The 18,091-nt window shown below is 31.5% G+C and overlaps 2 protein-coding genes across 2 annotated transcripts; both read right to left on the bottom strand.

Moving 5' to 3' along the window:
* Positions 1-5,771: 5,771 nt before the first annotated feature.
* LOC129948211 (uncharacterized) lies at positions 5,772-14,401 on the bottom strand. The gene is made up of 11 exons (XM_056059118.1): positions 14,203-14,401; positions 13,861-14,132; positions 13,629-13,794; positions 12,159-12,464; positions 11,871-12,087; positions 11,627-11,802; positions 6,919-7,190; positions 6,696-6,861; positions 6,330-6,635; positions 6,059-6,275; positions 5,772-6,003 (listed from the first exon to the last, which is right to left on the bottom strand). The coding sequence occupies exons 1-11, from the start codon at positions 14,302-14,304 to the stop codon at positions 5,825-5,827; spliced, it is 2,379 nt and encodes a 792-aa protein (XP_055915093.1). The 5' UTR covers positions 14,305-14,401; the 3' UTR covers positions 5,772-5,824.
* A 1,595-nt stretch (positions 14,402-15,996) lies between these two features.
* LOC129938887 (uncharacterized) lies at positions 15,997-17,728 on the bottom strand. Its single transcript, XM_056046703.1, has 6 exons — positions 17,570-17,728; positions 17,239-17,510; positions 17,015-17,180; positions 16,638-16,943; positions 16,352-16,568; positions 15,997-16,285 (listed from the first exon to the last, which is right to left on the bottom strand). The coding sequence occupies exons 1-6, from the start codon at positions 17,675-17,677 to the stop codon at positions 16,107-16,109; spliced, it is 1,248 nt and encodes a 415-aa protein (XP_055902678.1). The 5' UTR covers positions 17,678-17,728; the 3' UTR covers positions 15,997-16,106.
* Positions 17,729-18,091: the final 363 nt, after the last annotated feature.

The raw sequence follows: 18,091 nt of genomic DNA, 5'->3' as shown, positions 1-18,091 counted from the left end.
CAATTGAATCTTTGCAGAGTTCAAGAAGGTGTTTGACAAATTAAGTCATAGAATTCTCATAATAAATTGAGTAAAATTGTACTTAACGAACGATTCGTGATGTGGATTTTGTCTTATATTAAAGATAATTGCGTCTTGTTTATAAGTAACACTGCATGTCAATTTAAAGTCAATTCTAGTGTACCTCAAGAGAGTGGTCTTGATCCATTGCTTTTTATTTTATTTATTAATGATAAGTCTACTGTTTTAAATAATTCTTCATCGCTAATCTATGCAGATGATGTTAACATTTTTCAAATTATTTATGCTTAGAGATTTTAAAGAGCTACAAGAAGAACTAAATCAATTTTAGGAATGTAGTAAGTCATTGATTTTTACACTCAAACGTAATATAATGAATAATGACTATTACGTTGAATTCATCACGATTGAATAGAGAATCCAGTTTTTCTGACCTTGGTGTTGTACTAGACTCAAAATTCAAGTTTACTCATCACTATAATCATATTATAAAAAAGCTACAAAACTCTTGGTTTCTTTAAAAGATCTTCCCGAAAGTTCCGTGATCTGTATGTTATAAAAATTCTGTATCTTTTTTTATCAGGACAACTCTTCATATTGAGAGCATAGAAAGTATTCAACGTATATTTAACCATAGCATTTAACTTATTTAATAAATATAAAGAGTTATTTTTATAGTGCCATCTGTGTCACGCTAAGATCTTCACATACATAGTCCTGATCACTAAGCTGATGAAAGCGGATATCAGAATAGGGTTGTACGTATGTATTACATTAATTAATTTCGCAATAAGTATTTTCTGTTGTCTTTAGTTTCACACGATGTATGTTTTGTTAACATAAAGTGACTTATTTTATCAGTTGCCTTACTTAAGTGACGTCTGCTCACATACTGCATCACCTCTTGTGATATCCTTTGTATAAAAATATGATTAATTTTAATCTGATATTTCATACCTTAATTTATTAATCAAAATCTTTAATATCTTTTCAATACTCCTCACAAAATACATTTATAGGTATATATGAGTATTTTTTAAAGTTTTATTGTATTTCGACCATCACGTTCTAGGTGTTAATTAAATCGGCTTGTATAGGAAAGGATTCTAATCATTAAAATGATGTGAATTTATTTTCTATAGACAATTATAAGTCATTGTTATTCTAAACGAAATGTTTAGATTGAGACGTCTAGACTGTTTGACGAAAAACAAAATAAAATACAAAAGGAGAAATAAAACAAGTTAATGACAATGACTTTCATTTGATGAAGAATCCCTTAAAAACACTTCAGACAAAAATAATTTTCAAGGAGAAGTTAAGTCATTAATCCTTTTCTTTTGGTGAGAAAAGGATTTCGCATTATGAAGTTATGTTTTGTGATTATAAATAAATATGCAAATTGCATTCAATTAAGCTCATATCACGCACCTATACTTTACCTTTACAAAAATAAAATAAAAGACTTTGTTGAACAATTTAAATGATTTCAAACACATAAACATGCATATGTGCTTCAGTAGCTACTAACAATTTTGCAATAATAAACATTTTGAGTAGAACATTTTAAATCCTTAAATGTAATTATATTCCACTTGGTGTAACTTGCTTACAGCTGAAAGGAGCAATTTAGTGAACGGAATCGACATATACACATAAACATGTACCTACCTAGGTACACAAATACAAGTACAATACACCTGCATTCTCTTACCTTAAATGGGTGATGTTTAGAATGCTTAACACCTTCTGCGCTTTCAACTTGGTATGGCAATCATAAATGGATTATTCAAATATGTGCATATACCTAACCTACCCCCCAACTCCGATTGTAACTGCAATTGCACACATCACGAATACGTTATGACATGGTGGAATTGCACTTGATGCAAACAATGCCTAAACAACAAAAGGTTACACATAACAATGATATGCCTTTAGCTTTTATCATGGTGGCGTGGCGATAGCGAAGGTTCTGTAGCCCTGCTTTCATTTTATATTCCATCCTATCTACATTATATACTTGTGGAATTACATTACGGCCCTTCGGTCTCTGGGAACTGAATTCTTTGAAATTTTTGAATGATGCCAAAATTTAACGTGCAAACATTTATGAATATATTTTCGGTCAATTACCTATGTGAGCCTTACATTCCTTTCCTTTTATTCACACGCTTCCCGAAAAATCCTTTTTGCAAAAAGCAAAGCCCCACATTCAACGGAAATAAAAAGATCCTTTGATAGCAGTCCAACTAATTGATGGCAAAGATGTGAATTCATAAGATGTGGATCTTGTTCACGCGCGAAGCCCATCAACCCTTTTTGTAGATGTGAAATGGCATTTGTTTAAAGGCACCTAAATTCCAAACGTTAAAGACTTGTTGTCCTATAAGCATTTGCGTTAGCGTACTTCAGCGTGCTTTAAAAGTGTAAATGTCAAGAGAAAAATTACATTAAATGTTGCTATCAAACAACTTTTCTTTTCTCTCTGTTGGTTTTGGTTATAGGAAGGACGAAAAGACGAAAAGTTGCGAATTTGTATATGTCATGTATAAGTGAGCATTGAGCAAACGAAAGAAGTGAATTTGGTTTGTAATGGAGTAACTTCTTATACTTTTCGGTGGTTGAGTTTTCAACTGAGGGAGTGCCTAATCTACAGAGACCCACCTACATACATATCTTCAACCTTCAAAGTTCAAAGAATTCGAGTTTTTAGCTCTGCAAAAAAAAAAGAAAAGAAAAATCAAAATCAAATCAATGCTATTTTCTAATTAACGAGCTAATTATGCATCAAAATTAACGATGGGAGTAGCAAAAATATAATCTCAACAGTATCGACAGCTGCTGTTGCTGCAAATAATAAAAAAAAAACACCTAAAAACCAGATATAAAAGGATATCCCAGTCTTCTTCCCATCCAGACATATACATAATTCGCTCGTTCGTCGCTCGTCGTTGCTGTAATGTTGTAACAGCTCTAAGAAGCTCATTTACGCAACAGAAGATAATTAAGAGGGTTTAAGGTTTTTTTTTGTGTGTAGCATTTCATCGTTGCTCTGGCTACCGCATCTTTCAACTTAACAAAAGAAAACTTTTTGTTAAGCTTGTTAAAATCTCATCAAAAGATTGAAACAAAAACACACAATTGGATACGAGTAAATGGGGATGGAAAATAAAGGGAAAGATAAATTAAGACTTTCGTTTGGTTGGACCGACTTGTTCTTTTAAACAAACAATACAAATAGAACAAGCTTTTAAGACTTTTAGACATTGTGGTGCTTATTTGTTCAGTGAGAAAATAAAAGATGTCTTTTATCATTTTAATGTTGGTTCCAAAATGAAAACACATGCCTAGAAAATGTCTTGGAGAATTGTAACATTTTCAAACTCTCTTTGCCTAAATACCAACTTATTTGTGTGCTAAAAATTACAAATTAGAAAAACATAAACGAAATATATTAGTCTTGTAGTTGAAATACCTAACGTGTCGTGAGACTGAAAATCAATGTTTTTAGACCAAGAACCTATTAGTGATTCTCTGATATACATGCTAACAGCAAAAGAACCAAAAGACAATTTTCAATATTTTGGAAGCATTGTCCCTAGGAAAGATAAAACCGATCAAAATATTGTCAGGCGTGTCGAGACAGAAAAAACTGTGTTCAGAATGTTTTCTAATCTTCGAACAAATAATTCCTATAGCTTAACACAAGACATCGATTACACTGCTCAAATGTTGGTGTTGACGAAACTTCATAAGAGTTTTCTAGCTTAATCGTCTTTTCAACGAAGGCCTGTATAGGAAAACATAAATTTTGCGGTTTCAAAAGTAAACGTAAATAAAACACATATACAATATTTTATTAAAAAGTTTTAACGTTGACTTTATGTGTGGAACACTACATCAACTAAATGACCAATACGCCAATTGTTGCTAACATCGATTCTTTTGAGGTAAATTCCGACTACTTTTTTGACAACTTTCAGGAGGGAACCTACAGTTTTTAAGCCAAATCCGAACGACTAATTTGAGAGACACTACTCATAATAAGAATCAGTCTTGAAGGATTTGTCAATTCCTCGCAAGAGGCAGTACATGAAAAAACTTTTGATGAGACATGCAAAGATTGAACCCAAGACCTCTGGCAGGACAGTCCAACGCACTAACCATTTTGCCACGGGTACTATACTTTTTGGCACATATTGGGTGGTATTCAACAGGGTGAGAAATGTACTTCGTCGCTGATGAGAATTTTGTTCGAAAAATCGCCGTCCACCGCCTGTTGTTCAAGCACCCATTCGACGTATCTTCGACGTTGTGAATGGTCAGCTGGCTTCAGTTGATTTGTGATCTGGACTTTATATGGATGTAGGTTTAGATCCAAATACAAAATACGCCATAATGTGCCGTAAGACAGTCATAATTCCTGATAACGATGATGAATCGACACATTAGCGTCTTCGGCAACAGCGATATTTTTAGAGCGAAACTATGAATAACAGGCCCTACAATATCTGTAACCAATCCAGTCTCTTGGAATTTCCTTACAAAGTTGGACAATTATGTAAAAACCATAATCTCCTCTTAATGTACTATATCTGGCTGTGTCAGGAGCACAATTTTTGTAGTAATTTTAAAGAATTTGATTGCGTTGTGCGATAGTTATACGATCCGTTTTCGTAAATGTCTGACTTTCAACTGAACAAAAAACTGATTTAATAACAGATGTCAAATTCCAGCCCTACACTTTTGAAACCGCATAATGGATAACCCGATATAATACAAAGGCGCAATGGCATAGGATTGGACACATCATTCGAAATGGTAAAAACAGGTACTGCAGTGGAACTCGCTCACACAAGAAGAGTGATGAGTCAGGAGACCGAAACAAATTATTTAAAACGATTCTTTCTCTAAAGTGGAAGATCTGCTGCTTTTTCTGCTTTTTCAGAAGTTTTAGATGGTGGCAAAAATGGCTGCCCTATGAAGCGACGCTTTCAAAACCGTGTAATATTTTGTACATGCCAATTTTTAATTTTGACTAAAATATAAATCTCAAGTCCTATGTTTATAAATTTTCGTTTATAATTCTTAAACTCACCCTTATAGAAGCTTTACATAGCAAGTTAAAAAAAGGGAGGTGGAAGGACACATTTTGTTGTTTACTTTACGCTTAGAGAATTAAATACGCTTAATTAATTCCATTTTTATGTGGGCGGCAATGGAGAATTGCCTTCTTAATTGAGAAATAAAATTTAACATTATTATTTTTGTTGTTGTTGTTGTAATATCTTTTGCTTTAAAACGATGCGATGATTTAAAATTATGAAGATGAAGACAAAAAAAAGCGCAGCATAAGATAAAAGCTTTTGTTAAATAAGAAGAAGAAAATATGTAACGTAACTACGTGCGGTTTGGTGGCGGTGACGGTAAGATTTTGTTTTATGTTGTTTTAACTTTGTTGCTTTGTTTTTTAATGGATGTCAGTTTATTTTGTGTGTCTTATTATATAAACATAAACAAAATTAACTGTTAATAAATTTTTAAATAAATAATGAAGGAAAAAATAAATAAATTGAGTAGAAGAAGTAGGGAAGAAAGAGAAGAATAATGTGCTTTTATTAAAAACGACCTGAATTACAAAATTATGGAAATAATTTGATTTAACAGATGCAGGGTTTGTGTATAAGAAAGATTTATAAGGGGCTTTAATTTATTCCAGTTCTTTAAATTAAACTTAAAACACAAAGTTTAATGTTGATAATTTCACAACATTTCATTTTAATAACAAAATTTACAAAATTCATTCCAAATAGCCTCTGTGGAGCATTTGGGGCAACACTCGCCTTATCTGTTTGATATAACCAGGAGCGTCATAGAGCTTTTTCCTTTTTTCCACTGAAAACAGTAAATCTTCAATTTCCATGACGTCAACTTCTATACCATACCACATTGGTACAAATGTGCTCAGCATAAAGAGTTCTGGGAAAAAGAAAAATTATTCATTTTTTTCTTTCAATTATATGCAGATTCTTACCCATATGCCTGTGTCGTAAGATTTCAGTAAAGAATTCAAACACTTGTGGAATTTTTCCTTCGAATTTCATGCTCTTTAAGGTATTGATAAAATTCGAAGAATAATGATGAATTATTTCGTCAAAATGATTTATACGTAATTCGTCATCGATAATCATGTACATTCCATACATAATATCCATAACAGCTGGTCCGAAATAGCACGCTTGAAAATCAATCTTCAAAAAAGTAGCAAGTGGTAAATAAATCGTTTAAAAATAATTATGTCTTACCAACATTACGTCTTCCAGTTGATTCTTAGAGTTTCTCTTGAACATCAAATTTTTACCATGAAAATCACCATGGCAGAGTGCGAAAATACCTTCTGCGTTTTCATTCCTGTATGATCTTGAAGATTTGATGCAGTTTTTCAACAAATCTTTTTCTATTAATCGCAGCTTCGGAACATATTGTTTTAAGTCATCCAATGTCTCTAGTTTCTCTATCAGATATTGTAGCCCAGTTCCCAAGAATGAAATTGAATCAATATTTTCAGGACTAAAAATACCATGTTCATAGTTGGTTACTGATTCGTCACCCTGTTATAAAAGAATTCAGTTTTTCTTTCAAATCAAATATTGTATATCAAATGTATCTACCTCCAAAGCAAGCTTATAGCTCACAGCGTGCCATTTAGCTAGTTTTGTTAAAGTTGCCTTTGTTTCTTCCAAATTAAGTTGTCTATCTCGCAATACCTCGTAGCCTTTTGGTACAATATCTTCAAAAATTATGCATTTTTTTGGCTCCAGTGAATAGTACAATGCTCTAAAGAGATAACAACTTCAATCATTTCAGCAAACAAAATATATTTAAACAGTTTACCTTGCTCCTAGAACAGTATTATCTCCGATTTTCCTCAATTCTTCTTCGAATTTTGGTATTGTATTTGAGTACATTCCTATTTCTGTTTCGAAAACAGACGATTTTTGAAGCATATCTTTTTTATGTCCATCCAATTCTGGAGCAATTTTAATAATCATTGATTTCGATAGTCCTTTCGAATTGTTTGTGTCGTAATTGATTGTTGCACGAAACATGACACTCGCATAGTGATCACCTTTAGCAGACGCAGGTTTGATATCTAAGTTATTTATCTGAAAGGAATCAGAACGTTTTTTAAGCCAATTATAATGTGATTTTATTTATTATAATTTTACCGAAATTCCATCGATTTTTTCACTTTCCTTCAAGACTTTAGTGAAAAATTCTTTATTCATCCAATTTGGAGCATTTAACTCATCTTGATTAAATTCTAACATTATTTATTTTGTGTTTTTGTGTTTTGTATGACAATGGCCTCTATCACATATGAGAAACAAATTAGAACTGAATAAAAACTACCAAAGCTAAGTTTTTTAAACACACAAAAAATAGTGGAATTATCTTAGAGTGCTGTAGGGGACGATAACAGCTTTTTGTCAGATAATTATAAAAGTTGTTGCTATTACTACAATGGTTGAATCAACCATATGATTACTATTATTATTTAATTACAGGTAGGTGCTATGTTTTTATACAGAAGTTGATTTGTTCGTCATTCATTGCTTTTGGAGTTGTGTTATAGCGTTTGACTTTAGCATATTTACTATGATGTTGCATCAGCAATTTTGATAATTTTTAGGAAGTGTTTCATGCGTCCTTCTTGTAGATTGAATATCATGTTGCTAACTGAGCGACTAAAAAAAATCAGTACAATTCTACCATAGAATTGTTTAGTTTTTTTAGACCATTAAACTTTTGAATGAAATTTGAAATTGTATTAATTTGGTCATCTGAAATTAATCTTAACAGGTTTTTTTGAATAACCTTTCTTTTATTAAAGTATTTGAGCCCTTTTTTTGCACAGAGTTTAATCTGGAGTTTGTGGATGAATAAATTATTTTATGGGCAGACCAGTGTCTATATACATTTGTTTCCATTGCAGTAGTACAAATCAAATTTAGTTTTTTACGAAAACGTTAAAATTTTAGGAAATTTGCATACTTAATTAAAACGATTTGAATCATTAGCTCAGTCTTTAGCAATAAGTCAAAATTAAAATTGTATGTACATTTAAATGTCACGCTATCTATGCATATACAGTCCCTGGCAAAATCTTATTTTCCAGCTATTTTAATCAAATTTTTGAATATTGTAATGCACTTCAACTATTTTGTATGAAGAATATAAATTACTTCCTAGAAATAAAGCAGGAGATTTAAAGATTTTTCGTTTTAATTTAAATTTTCAGTTTTTTTGTTGTTAGTTTTGTAATTATTTTCAATATTTTGTTGAACTTCCTGTTGCTTTAATAAGAGCCTCAATTCTGCCCGGCATACTTTCAATGCATGATTAGACTGTTTCCTGCATTTGTGGGTGGTGATTCCACACGTGAATTACTCTTTCAATAAGTGACCGCATCTTTAGCTACTATCCTCTTCATCAGATGTTTCCCGGCCAGTCCAACAGAGGGACGTGTTCTTCCCTCAAATAAGTTTTTATGGACCGAGCTGTGTGCCATGGAGCTCCATCTTGCAAAAAATGTAACATAAGTCCATTCTTAAACGTTAAAAATATTGCGTATGATCTAATAATTACAAAAATTCTGCAGTGCGTCCAGTGGCGAGGCGTCATATTGTTCAAGTCGTGCATGAACGACTAGCTTACAGGCGACATTATTTTAATTTCTATCTAATTAACCCACACCTCATAATCATACTGTTCCTTCATTCCTTATAGTTATATCTAATGTATACGTACATATTTTCCATTTTCCAACTCGAGCGTTCCTTCTGTGAACTACCCAAATTTAAAAAAACGAACTAGCTACCTGCTACTGTTTTGTTTTACTCAACCGATCTGTACAGTGTATCTACCCAAGTCGTTCATACGATTTGGCAACGAAATAAGCCCATAGAAAGCATAAAAGAAAAAAAAACAATTCGCTCGTTATATGGAGCATTTCGTGCAAATCTGTTTTGAACGAGTAGAGCTTTTTTTAATATATAGAATGATGGAAATAAGGAAAACGGATAGCTAGGGCGTAGGTAAGTAGTTTATTTATTTATTTGGGTACATATCCAACATTTTTTTTTTTATTTTTTCGAATATGAGAAATGAGACGCGCGTCGTTCCTAGGGACGATTTCGTTCAGATAAGTTTTGAACGAGGAAAGCTTCTTTTTACTGTGGAATGAAGGAAATGAGGAAAACGGCTAGCTGGGGCATAGATGATCTGGTTTCAGTTTTCCCTGAGATATACAAATTATGTGAACTTGTACTTACATTCCCTTTAACAACCTTGTCTGTTGAATGGTCGTTTTCAACCCTTAAAAGAATAAAAACCTATTCTGCAACTATGGGCCAAAATAGATTATCAAATCTTTCAATGCTTACAATTGAACAATAAACAGCTAAAAATATTAATGTAAAATGTCTATTGTTATTAACCTTAACAAAATACTAAACTTTCAAATATATTTAATCATCACATACCTATCTATTATTAACATAAAAATTAAACCACATTATAATGTACTTTTATATAAAAAAAAGACTTGTTTGACTTCTTGGCATCGCAAATAAGAATTTTGAAACTGAACGACTACATTTTTTAGGCACGCGTCGCCGCTGAGTGCGTCTAATCATATGGCCAGAGACTGTTGGACTCTTAATTTTTGGAGATACATAATATTTCAAAATAATATAAATTTATGTGATGTTGTGTCTTAAAACTTTAAATTGATTTACTGTGGTCAACAAGGACTTAATCAAATTTTAGCGCTACGTGGTGGCCATTTTGTTTTGCCATATCGTTTGGTGTGGATTTGGGCCGGCGGCGTAATTGGTCTGTAATTTTTTGAAAACGATGATAGTGGGTCGGTCACCATCAACAGCGTGCGTAACACAACGATGATAACTAATTTATAATGGCCCAAATTGAACCATATGGACCTAGACGACATGTGGTCCCAACAGGACAGCAAACGCCACGATTGACATTTTGCATTAACGATTTGAGGGTAAGGTTATATCTCACAGGGGTGATGTGAATTGGCCATCAAGGTCATGTGATTTGATTCACGCTCGACTTTTTCATGTTTGGTTTCTTGAAGTCGCAGGTCTATGCAAATAAACCACAATCGACCGATGCCTTAAAGGTCAACATAACAAAAGTCACCGCTCAAATTTAGCCGGGTCTATGCGAAAGAGTCATTCAAAATTGGGCCACTGAGATCAGCGCCACCGTAAGTTGCCGGAACGGGCATTTGAATGATGTCATATTTCACAATTAATGGCATACATTCGCCTTTCAAATAAAAATAAAAACAAATTTTGTTTATACCTCACATACAGCTTGTTTCATTCCAATTTTTTTTTGAAAAACCTCATGGACCGACGTAGGTTTTTATTAAATTTTCTCTAATTTTCATTAAAAAATATATATATATATTTGTATTGCTCCAAAAGGTTAACCCCCATATACCTTATTTTGGTTTTCAGTTTTCTCAAGAACTAAAGAAACAACTTCAATAATTTGTATTTCTGAGCAAGCTATTGGGATTACAAAAAAAAATATTTATGTTGTTTCATTCGATATCTCGATAATGGTTGAACATTTTTCATTCTTATATAAAGCGTATATTTATGAGCTCTACAAAACTGCAAACGAAAAATATTTTTAAGAAAAAAATTGAAAAATTATATACAATACATTAATTATATTTAATAATTAAGAAAACCGTTCTAAACAAAAATGTAATAAATTAAGGTTCTCTTAAATAATTGAATGGAATTTAGATTTTGTTATTATATTATAAATTGTTTAATTATTTGTAAATTCATGCTACCCAGTCGTGCACCCTTTTTTTTTAAGTTATTGTGCCATATGAAACTACTAACTAGATCCGAGCTAATAATAAGAATTTTCGGAAAATATTTGAGATGCTAAAAAATATTTAAACTCTACTAGAAGACACACATTTGTTCTTTTCAAATGTTTCATAAAATTTATTATTAAGGACTGTATGTTTTACCATTTTAAAAACTTTACCCATTGGAAAACTTATAAGGTCCAATTCAAATAGTATTGTTTGATTTTTACATCAGACCACAATTTTAATAGTCAACACCAGTATTATTAGTGAGTTCCTATATATGTGTCTAGTGTCTATCGTCAAATTTATTATGGAGGTCTTTTGCAAGGCTTTAAGATAGTTTTAAAACATCGGATTGATCTTAATATATTTTTTCAAAAGATTCTTTTTTTTAGTTTTAGCCAATTTCACTCAGAATATAATCATAATTTTATGATTTGCAAAAAAGAATCACAAACATGTCACAAATTTAAATTCACACAACCTTCAGTAATCCATTTCAAGGTTATGAGAGTTTCTGTTGGATTTTCGTACTGGTTTACGCTGATTTACTGCATTAAACTCATCCTTGTTATGATTTCCCCGAAAGGTGATTTCGGTTAGTTTTTGTTCTTTTGTACGATATTTAATTAAAATATAAAATAATTCAATCTTTTGTGACTACAATTTCTTTTATTCCAAATATCCTCTGTAAAAAATTTTAGGCAAAAGTCTTCTAATTTCACTGATGTAGTTTTCGTTATCATAGACTTTTTTGCGGGCATCATTTGAGGACATAAGATCATCGGGAGAAACATCACCAAAAGCAAAAGCATTCCAAATTGGCAAAAATGAACTCATCATAAATAGTTCTAAAAATAAATCCATTAAATATTTAATGTTTTATATTCAAATGTGTGTTTAATTTTAACCAACATACCAAAATGTTTGTGTCGTAAAATGTCAATAAAAAAATCAGATATCTTAGGTATTTGTCCTTGGAATTTCAATTTTTTAAGGCATTCAATAAAACTTGAACAATAGAAGTAAATTATTTCATCGTAATGATTAGTGCGCATATCTTCACTTATCAGCATATACATTATATATATAATATCTAATACTGCAGGTCCATAATTACATACTTGGAAATCAATCTATTTACATATAAAGAGAGAAATTGTAAAAATTATGAAAAAAAGTTTATATTTAGAAGAGTTTCTCTTACCAATAGTACATCTTCAAGTTCTCCATTCGAACTGTGTTTGAACATCAGATTCTTTCGATGAAAATCTCCATGACACAAAACAAAGATTCCTTCCAATCCTTTTTCTTGACCTGATCTGGCTGAATTAATTGATCGTTTAAGTACGTCCTTTTTAATTGCACGTAATTGTGGAACAAAGTGTTTGAGGTCATCAACTGTTTCCAATTTATTAATAAAGTTTTCCATTCCAGTTGTAAAGATTGGCATTTCTTCGGCGCCCTTGAAAGCTAAGAAACTTTCTTTGTATCCAGTTACTGATGTGTCACCCTTGAATTAAACAAACGAAATGTTAATTTTTCTCGCAATATTTGCCTCTCTCGAAAATTAAAAACTTTCAAAACATTCCCTCTGTACAAATTGCTGTCGGGTCGGGAGAAAAATATGGCTGTTTTTCCATTGGAGTTTTGTTCGAGGAAAATTTTACGGTACAGGAAAAAATATTCAGTTAGAGAAATATTCCAAGAAACAACATTTCCCTTAAGATTTCTGATAAGGCGCATTATTCAGCTATGGAATGTTGATTCTTAACTCATTGAGTATTAAAAAAGGAAAAAATATGAATTCTTAGTTTCACAACAAAAATATTTAATGCTCGTTTTTAATGCTTAATGCTTATTTTTAAAAAAATGTAAATTAATTAAATTTGATCTTTAAAAAACGTAAAATAATGCTAATGAAAAAAATAAATGTATTTCAATTGTGAGCTTTTAAGTCTAAAGTGAGATAGCACGCATACTATCTTGATATACATATATCTTACGCCGCCGCCGGCCGCCGCTAAGTAATTACTCAGCGCGTGTACTTCATAAACAAATAGTGTATTTTATCGATGATAAGCTCAAGTGCATATTATTTGTTTATTCAAAACAAAGTTCACATGAAAAATATAAGGAAAAGATTGAAGAAAACTACCTAATTGATAAACCTAACTCGAATCAATGTGTTTTGTTTTTACAAAATAGCAATTTCCTTATTATAGATATGAAATAAAGACAACGTATAATTATCACTATCAGAGCGATTAAATGACGATGATAATTTATGTCTGTGTGATAAAAAGTTTTAGAAATGCATTAATGTCAATCCGATTTGGTAGATCTCTAACATTCTGGATAGATTTTTTATTTTAGCCACTGTACGCTTAAAAACTCGTAGTATTCGTGACGTGATGGTTAGAGCGTAGAACTGTCATGCCATAAGTCTTGGTTTCAATCCCTGCCTGTGCCACCTAAAGTTGTTTTTCTCGGATCTTGTCTCTTGAGAGGATTTAAAAAATCCCCGAACAGTATTTCTTGTTATGAACATTTCTTTCTCAAATTAGCCGTTCGGATTCTGACATGACTTGCACATAGGAATGGTTGAGAGTTTTAAGACAGGTTTTCTACGTATTGTTTCACCACCTTATTTATTTATTTACCCTTAAAAACTCACCTCAGAAGCTAGTTTATAGCTGACAGCATGCCATTTGGCCAGTTTCAACAATGACGCTTTAACTTCTTCCATAGTACATTGCCTATCTCGCAACACGGTATATCCCTTCGGGCAGATATCTTCAAAAATGATCACTTTTCTTGGTTCAAGTGAGTAATACAATAAACTATAAAAATACAACTTAGTTTTTTACACATCACACTTAACAATAGTTTTCTTTTTTGTGTATTACTTTGCTCCCAATACAGTTTTGTCTCCAATTTTCCTGAGTTCAGCTTCAAATTTTGGTATCGTTTCTGAGTACATGGATATTTCTGTTTCAAAAATGTATGATTCTCCGAGCATATCTTTCTTGTGTCCATCAGATTCTGGCATTGTTTTGATAATTAAGGATTTTGAGTTTTCTTTGGATTTTGGTGTGTCGTAGATGATAACTCCTCGGAACATAACACTAGCATAGTGATCACCTTGAGCCGATGCAGGAGATATTTTAATTTCTTTAACCTTTGTTTGTCAAGAATAAATAAAAACTTTAATTAAAAGTACAAGAAATAATTTTCAACACAATTCACACCGAAATTTTGTCAGTTTTTTCACATTTCCTTAAAACTTCTGTAAAGAACTCCTCGTTCATCCAACTTGGAGCGTGTAGTTCATCAGCGTTGAATTTACTCATATTGCACCAATAGAAAAAATATGTACTTATTGATATAAAAATAATAACAATTTAGCTTTGAATCAATCAAAGAAGAAACTTAAACTAGTTGGTTTGATTCATTCCATATGGGTTTTTATGCAGTCACAGAGGTTGAGTGATTTTATTTGTTTATTTGGATCGTAATTGAGTGATAACAAATCCAATCTGAGTGTAATATTGTGAAATTGTTTATAAAGAGAAAAGTTTGTATTTCATCATGTGTGTAGTAGCTTTTAAGAGTGAGTGCGAGAGTGGTGATATGACTCTTCTGCTACCTTAGCAACTTATCAATCTATAAAATAATTTCGTCATTTTTGATCATCTACATTTTTTTCAAGAGCGTCTGAGTCTATACTTCCTGATTTTTTAAGAGATTTTCAATATTGACTGATGATTTTGTTGAAATAAGAGCTTTTAATGTTTTATCTGCTTAATGAAGACTTAATTAGTTTAAAATTGTGATGACGACACCTAAATATCTTTACGATTAAAGTCCAAATAATAAAATAGAATGAGTATCTTTAAATTATTTAATTATATGCAATTTCTGTAATTATGGAAATGAACAAATTACATATGAAGATAAATACAATTCATGTAAGACACAATAAAATAAAAATTAATTAAAAAAAAAACAACAACGCCACCCATAAATCCATAAACAATATATTCATAAAATAGTATCTTCAGTCTCATTGATTAATTATTCTATCCACATCTAAAATGCAACAAGTGTAGAATTAGAGTAGCCACGAGTAGGTGTATTTCGTTAGAGTACTTTGGACTTGAATGTAAATGAAATATTAGATAAAGTCGATGATAAATATGACTTGCAGTTGATGAGTTATTTTAGGTTTCTTTATTTTTAAATTGCTTTTGTTTATAATTTAGTATGTGACAATAATTGTTTTATAAAATTGCTAATACATATTTGTTCCATAGTCTTAAATTCCCGCCTTAAAAAAATTAAGCTAGATGAAATAATCAAATTAATCGTCAAAATGTGAATAGAATTAGAAAAATCTTGGGGCTGGTGGCATCATCGGGCCGTTTTTTTCCAAATTGAGGCAGTTACTGTGAATGATCTTGGGATGATAACGACCTTTTTATGGCTCGAATTGTAAGTTATGGCGGATGTGGACGATATGTGGTTTCAACAGGACGGTTCCACTTGCCATACAGCTAACGGAACAATGGCCTTTTTAGCGAATAATTCAATGGCGATGCCAATTGACACCGATTTCACGCAGAGATTGTGGCAGCCATTTGGCCGATATTTTGTACCATACATAATTGAACCACACCAATATTATCATAATAAAAAGAAATGATAATAATTTGCTAAACAATTCGTGTCTTATTTAAAATCAATATCGGGCTTTAAAATTTGACCATCCTTTAATTCTCCCTAGAGTTTTAATTTTCCGCCCTTAAAAAATTAAACTAACTGAATTAGTCGTATAGGAATTTCAACTTCAAGCTTAAGGAATCGTCTTGATGTATGAATCCTCTCACCTTTTTTTTAACAACAAATTTTGGTTCACAGGAAGCTTTTATATTTGCAATTATTTGTGAATCTAAGGTTTGGTTTGAACAACATCTTCAAAATAAAATAACTTCGGAATGTGTACCAGAGTTAAACGTTAAAATAATTTTTGTTACATAACAATATTTGTATATTTATATACTTTATTTTACATGAGTCCACTTTAAAACTTGCACATCTTTTAAATTATTTCAAACAAAATAACACAAGTAACAACAAAATTAAATGTTTAACCTCATTCTAAATATCCGCGATGAAACATCATTGGAAGCAGTCGTTTGACCTCTTCGATATAAGCATCATTCTTAAAGAGATTTTTACAAGCGTCTTCAGAAGTTAAAAGTTCTTCAGGATCCATTCCTTTGCAATCGAAAGCATACCACAGTGGTAAAAATGTTGACATTAAAAACAATTCTGAAAAAGTTCGATAAAATATTGAAAATTCTTAATAGTTTTGCCTTCAAAAGCTATAAACTTTACCCCAATGTCTATGACGAAGAATATCCATAAAAAAGTCTGAAATTTTCGGAATATGACCGCGAAATTGCAGTTTCTTTAAAGTCTCTATAAAATTCGAAGAATAAAAATTAAAAAATTCGTCACGATGATGTTGACGAACATCTTCATTTGTAAGCATGTATAATCCATAAATGACATCCAAAATTGCTGGTCCAAAATAGCAAAGTTGAAAATCAACCTTTATTATATTTTTGGAAAGGGAAAAATGAACAGTTCAAAATAATTGTTTCTAATCTCTTGATCTTACCAATATCACATCTTCTGTTTCACCTCTGCTATTTTTCTTGAACATCATATTTTTGCTATGAAAATCTCCATGGGATAAAACGAAAATCCCTTCTGCATTTAACTGTCGATAAGTTTCGAAAGATTTGTGACAATTATTCAGTAAATCCTTTTCTATAACTTGAAGTTTGGGGACATACTGTTTGAGTTCATCAACTGTTGCACATTTGGCAATGAATTCCTTCATTCCATTTTTAACAATAGAACTGGATTCGAACTCTTTTAGACTGAATATCCCCCGTTTATAATCAGTCAAAGATGTGTCACCCTGTTAAAAAAAAGATCGAATAAATGAAATCATATGTCATACAAATATTTAAATTTGTATGTTTAATAAACCTCTGCAGCTAGTTTATAGCTAACCGCATGCCATTTTGACAACTTCAACAGAGCAGCTTTCGAATCCTCAAAGTCAGCCATTCTTAATTTTAACGTCTGATAGCCCAATGGAACAATGTCCTCAAATATAATACATTTGTGTGGTGTGAGTGAGTGGAACAAAACTCTGAAATTATCTGTGCACTTCAACCAATATATGAAATGAATCCATTAAAAAACCATACTTAGCCCCCAAAACTGTGTTATCACCGATTTTCCTTAATTCTGCTTCGAACATAGGGATCGTTTTTGAATACATGGAAATTTCAGTTTCAAAAACAAACGATTCTTTCAACAAATCCATCTTATGTCCTTCAACTTGAGGCATAGTTTTAATAATTAAAGATTTCGTCAATCCCTTTGTGGTTTTCGAATCAAAGCCTAAGGTTGCTCGAAACATAACACTGGCATAGTGGTCACCTTTAGCAGTTGCTGGTGACATTTTAATATCATTGACCTAATATATACACACGAACTGTTAATGAGAACTTTTCAAGAGTATTCATAGAAAATTACCACAATCACATCAGTATTTTCACATTTTTTCAAAACTCCTTCAAAAAACGATTTATTCATCCATCCAGGAGCTTCAAGTTCATCTTTATTGAAAGTATTGTCGCTCATAGCTTTTTTAAGTACGTCTTACTCAAATGAATTGCAAAAACTAACTGAATATAAGTATAGGTATTTATCAAATATAGTAGATAGAAATATTTGCCATTTGAATTAATATAGACTCAAGGGTTGCATGCTTGTAATATAAATTGAGATAAAGTTTATTAATGAGATGTGCAATATCATCAACGCGGAATAACTACAAAAATACTAACAATGCCTCAATTGTTAAACAATTAAAGCAGGCGAAGGCGGTTATAACTAGGAGATGTGTTTGTTGATGGTTTTATAATAAAAATTGATGTCATATTACATAAAGTTTTGTTTTTAACCTTTACCTTTTCGACTATATTTTTCAAACTCAAAACGTTATGGTGTTATATATTTGAAAACGCCAAAAATCCACAGGCAGAAGAAATAAAA

Source organism: Eupeodes corollae, chromosome 1, assembly GCF_945859685.1.
Source record: "Eupeodes corollae chromosome 1, idEupCoro1.1, whole genome shotgun sequence".
In the NCBI taxonomy this organism is placed as follows: Eukaryota; Metazoa; Arthropoda; class Insecta; order Diptera; family Syrphidae; genus Eupeodes; species Eupeodes corollae.
The sequence above is the reverse complement of the archived record's forward strand: the minus strand, read 5'-3'. Positions and strand labels throughout refer to the sequence as shown.

Bases quoted from the DNA above. Each gene is read 5' to 3' on its own strand.
- LOC129948211 (XM_056059118.1), bottom strand. From the start codon at position 14,304: ATGAGTAAATTCAACGCTGATGAACTACACGCTCCAAGTTGGATGAAC. The intron at 6,862-6,918 runs GTAAACTGTTTA...TTATCTCTTTAG, and splicing joins AATACTGTTCTAGGAGCAAG to AGCATTGTACTATTCACTGG. The intron at 6,636-6,695 runs GTAGATACATTT...CTTTTATAACAG, and splicing joins GCTATAAGCTTGCTTTGGAG to GGTGACGAATCAGTAACCAA.
- LOC129938887 (XM_056046703.1), bottom strand. From the start codon at position 17,677: ATGAGCGACAATACTTTCAATAAAGATGAACTTGAAGCTCCTGGATGG. The intron at 17,511-17,569 runs GTAATTTTCTAT...TGTATATATTAG, and splicing joins AAAATACTGATGTGATTGTG to GTCAATGATATTAAAATGTC. The intron at 16,569-16,637 runs GTAAGATCAAGA...AATATAATAAAG, and splicing joins AAACAGAAGATGTGATATTG to GTTGATTTTCAACTTTGCTA.